Source organism: Galeopterus variegatus, unplaced genomic scaffold (genome assembly GCF_000696425.1).
Source record: "Galeopterus variegatus unplaced genomic scaffold, G_variegatus-3.0.2 Scaffold1600, whole genome shotgun sequence".
Lineage (NCBI taxonomy): Eukaryota > Metazoa > Chordata > Mammalia > Dermoptera > Cynocephalidae > Galeopterus > Galeopterus variegatus.
In genome coordinates this window covers 351,719-356,501 of record NW_007727711.1, presented here as the reverse complement: position 1 = coordinate 356,501, position 4,783 = coordinate 351,719, and the positions used below count along the sequence as shown (strand labels likewise).

Sequence of the window (4,783 nt, the reverse complement as noted above, 5' to 3'; positions counted from 1 at the left end):
GGAGCCCACCCGGGGCGCCAGCGCTGGAAGCCAATTCCCAGTGATTTAGGAAATCGCCCCAGCCCTGGGGCCCGGGCGGGCAGGAAAGGAGCGATTAAGGGCGAGAAGGAGAAGGGAGGCTTCCGCGGGAATGAGCACATTTGGAAGCCAGGCAGGAAGGGGGCAGGAAGCTGCTCTCATAAAACAACCTGACAATTACGTGTCAGTGCAGGAGAAGGGTTCTGGAAATTATGGGGCTGCCGCGCCGCACTCCCGGGCCCTCCCCCGGCGATTTCCTCAGGGCGGCAATGAGCTGCAAGAGGAAATTATATTTGGGGCCAGGTGTTTGTTCCTCCACATTTGGCTTCAACTTGGGACTGAGAATTTGACGCTCACATGCTGAGGGAAACAATTCCCTGGTGCATTTGTAAACCACGGAGGCTGCACTGCCTCCAGCTGGCCTGGGGTTTACCAAGAGCCTACTCTAGCCACGTGCTTCACCCGCATGAACTCACAACCACCCTACAGAGGACACTTGCCACAGACGGATAGTCAGGGGTGGCAGAGCAAGAATTTGAATCCAGACATTATCTCCAGAGCCCCCCACTCCAAATCCCCTTGAAAACATATTTCATGGGGATTTTTCATAGCAGCAACCAGAACCATTCCTTTATGCACTTATCTGGAGGAAAGGGTTCCTAAGTAGACTGCTACCCAACTGACTTCTCCTTTTCATTCATTCATTCATTTGTTCCTTCATATCCATGAAGTACCTAAGGTGCAGTCAGCAGAGCTAGGTACTATAAAATTACAAGTCCCACTCCTGCTCCTGAAGATAACTAGAGGGTATATTTTACAGGCTTAGATTCCAGATATATTTACAGTCTTCTCCTGGACCTTGACATGTTACTTTTAGGCCCATTTGAGTTTGCCTGGAGCAGACACATTCCCTCAAATCCTCAGGACTGGGAGCGTTTCCCAGTGCACACATTTGTTTCAGACTTGTGGCAGACCCTGACCCTGTGCTTGCCCCTAACCCCATTCAGAGGGGATCCTCTGGGAGGTAGGGACCTTTGAGACAATCTGAAGCTCCCTGGAGGCAACTGAGAAGAGTCCAGGGCAGCTGTCAAGTGTCCTGACTCTACCAATCACTAGCTGTGTGACCTTGGGTGAGTTGCTTCATCTCTCTGAGCCTCCTCTGTAAGGTGACATGCCAGGCTTTGAGCCCACTGCCTGGAACATAGTAAGCATTCAGTAAATATTGGCTGTGACTCTGGAGGTCAATGCTATGTGCTTCCTTAGAGTGAGCCAATCCTGTTCTCAAAGCCTCTTTTACTAACAAAGCACTCCCAAGACACTGGAAATGCTGTACTTCCCTCTGAGCTCAATTTTGTGATGCCCCAAATCACATTAATTTTTATGTAACGAACTATACCTGGTAACATGATTATTTCATTAGTCACTAAATTACTGCATTTATTAATTAATTGCGAATACTAAGAGGGACAATATAGACAGTGGATAAGAACAAGCTCTCCAGCGCTCAACTTACAAGTTCACATTCATCTCTGTCCCTTGGGCAAGTTACTTAACATCTTTGAACTTTCATTCCCTCATCTGTAAAAACAGGGACCATATAGTTCTTATTCCATCAGGTAATTGTGAACATCAGATGAAAGAATGTAAAATTATTATGGGTCTGGCTTCAGGTAAGGCCTGAGTGACAGCTATTATCATTATTTTTTATTATTGTTGCACTGAAAATTGAACAAATAAAATAGAATCCTTCACTTACGAGTTAAAATTGGTACGTAGATGGAGCTAAAGAAAGCAGCATTTATACGCCCATTACGGTAAAGGATTGCGCTGCTGCGTGGGACTGGGAGGGCCCCATGAAAACGTCTTTGTGTTCGCTCTTCCGGTCGGACCTTGCGCGGGGCGGGGCGCTGGCAAGATGGAGGCGGCCGAGGCGGCCGCGTTCCCGGTGAAGCGGAGTCGCAGAGAGTACAGGGCCGCCCTGAAGAAGGAGAAACGGAAGAAACGTCGGCAGGAACTCGCTCGGTTGAGAGACGCGGCAATCTCCGAGGAGGACGAGGAAGGCGACGCTTGGACTGAACAACAGCAGCTCGAAGAAGAGAAGCTGCGGGAGGGAGAGAGGCAGAGGCTACACGAGGAGTGGCTGCTGAGGGAGCAGAGGGCGCAAGAAGAATTCCGAATAAAGCAGCAACAGGAAGAGGCAGCTAGAAAACGGCAGGAAGAACACGAGAGGAAGGTCCAGGAAGAATGGGAAGGGCAGCGGAGAAAAGAGAGAGAAGGGGAGGAGCAGGCTCTCCAGGGGAAGAGAGAAAGAGAGGAAGCTGCGCGGAGGATGCTGGAGCGGGCTGAAAATGAGCTGGAATATGGTGCCGCACGGCAAAACCCGGAACCACCCGCGGGTTTCAGGCTGATGGAGAAGGAGCGAGCTGATGGAAGAGAGAAAGAGAGGAAGCTGCGCGGAGGATGCTGGAGCGGGCTGAAAATGAGCTGGAACATGGTGCCGCACGGCAAAACCCGGAACCACCCGCGGGTTTCAGGCTGATGGAGAAGGAGCGAGCTGACTGTCCATTCTACAGTAAAACAGGCGCTTGCAGATTCGGAGAGAGGTGTTCACGGAAACATAACTTCCCAGCCTCGAGTCCCACGCTTCTTATTAAAAGCATGTTTACGACGTTTGGAATGGAGCAGTGCAGGAGGGACGACTACGACCCTGACGCCAGCCTGGAGTACAGCGAAGAGGACACCTACCAGCAGTTCCTCGACTTCTATGACGATGTGCTACCGGAGTTCAAGAATGTGGGGAAAGTGATTCAATTCAAGGTCTGCTGCAACGTGGAACCTCATTTGAGGGGCAATGTGTATGTTCAGTACCAGTCGGAGGCAGAGTGCCAAGCAGCCCTCTCCCTGTTTAACGGGCGGTGGTATGCAGGGCGCCAGCTCCAGTGTGAATTCAGTCCGGTGACCCAGTGGAAAATGGCCATTTGTGGTTTATTTGAACTACAACAGTGTCCAAGAGGAAAACACTGCAACTTTCTTCACGTGTTCAAAAATCCCAACAATGAATTTTGGGAAGCTAATAGAAACACCTACCTGTCTCCTGATCAGACTGGTTTCTCCTTTGGTAAAAACTTGGAGAGGAGAGAACGGATGGGCCACCATGATCAATACTATGGCAGGCCCAGGAGAAAAAGAAACCTTAGTCCAGAGTACTCCTACATAAGAAATGGGGAACTTGAGAGGAAAAGGAGAAGTAGTGACCGGGGGAAGAGATCTCACAAACATACATCAAAGAATCGTGAGAGGCACAGCTCACGAAGTAGAGAAAGAAAAAGGGACCACAGCTGGGGCCGGAGGGGCCGGAGCAGCTGGAGCCGGAGCCCGAGCCAGAGTTCTTCTAGGTCCAGGAGTCGTGGCAGGAGAAGGTCAGGTAGTAGAGATAAAAATATTCAAAGTCCCAAATCCAAATAATCCTGTTTTGTTCTTAAAAAAAAAAAAAAAAGTCTTTGTTTTCTGCAAATGCCATTGAGAAACAAATGCTGGTAAAGAGAAGAGAAGAATGCAGAAGGTGGTGATAGGTGTAGGTGGTAGGTTTAGATTTTGCAGTTTTATGTTAACTCGTTCAATTTTGCAGTTTTATGTTAACTCGTTCAATAAAAGAAACTTCCAGTACATCTCTCTCCAGAGACTTCTTCTGAGGGGTGAGGATCTATCCTTATCCTTTGGGCAACTCCTTTCCCAGTGTCTGCCATTTCATGCAGAGACTGCTAGGTAACAAACATCACCTCACTGCTCTAGGATTTCTGCCATATTGACAGTCCCTTCAGCACTTGTGTTGGTGGGAAATTATTTAAAATAGTTTCATGTGCATTTAGTTATTCATTCTTCATATTCCCTGTCTATAGTAACTATAAGCTTTTATTTTTTATACTCACATCCCTGTCTTGGTGTTCTGCACATAGTAAATACTCAAGTTCTTGCACCCTAACACATCTTACTTAGAATCTCCAAAGTTATTCCTCTGGATTTGCAAACGGTCCTGTGTGGCATTCAAGTAAAAGATAGAAGGGTCCAGGAGGGGGCAGTGATGGGGCAGAGCTGGCCAGAGGAAGGGAAACGTCGGTTATTATCCTAGATGACTTCAGGACAAACAGAAAACATTTGGATTTAGCCCAGGAGAGGGTGCTACCTACTTCCAAGACAGCCACTCCAGGAGAGCCCAGCAGGGCCTGTCTCCTGGAATGAGGCTGGGGCTTGGGCTCCCATGCAGCAGAAATGCTCCAACTCTCCTAGCCCTCCTTTGATACAAAGGACTCTTCTAAATTAGACAGCAGGCCAGCGTCTAGGGAGCATGAAAATATCAGCAGAGCAGATGCAAAGAGGGCAGAAAATGTACAGATTTGGGACAAAGATTCTCATTTTATCCTAAGCATTTATTCAAGCAGCTCGCTGGGCTTTGGGGATAATGTAAAAGAAACTCCATCACCACCACTACTACTGGTATATACCCTAAGACAGTTTTTCAGAAGAGCTGGGACATGTTAAGTGTAGGGATGGGTGGTTACATATCACAGGATATTGAATGAGCCCTAAATTTGTACCTTTTCTATTTTATTGTATTTCCAATGGTATTCAGAGTCCCTTCTTTGTAGTGGAATAACCTCTCTAGAGCCTGGGGTCTAGAAGACTGGGTGTTCTATTCCTAGTGGCACCCCCAATCCTTCTTCCCCAAAGATCTTTACCTAGTTCCCTCATCTCTTGAGAGCTTACT

General features: G+C 48.1%; 1 protein-coding gene across 1 annotated transcript; it reads left to right on the top strand.

Annotated features, from left to right (window-relative positions):
- Nucleotides 1-1,874: 1,874 nt before the first annotated feature.
- LOC103594678 (U2 small nuclear ribonucleoprotein auxiliary factor 35 kDa subunit-related protein 2-like) lies at nt 1,875-3,684 on the top strand. Its single transcript, XM_008577923.1, is given in 3 exon segments — nt 1,875-2,421; nt 2,553-3,355; nt 3,358-3,684. Coding segments are annotated over 3 exon segments (1,347 nt in total). The 5' UTR covers nt 1,875-1,933; the 3' UTR covers nt 3,414-3,684.
- The last annotated feature ends 1,099 nt before the right edge of the window (nt 3,685-4,783 follow it).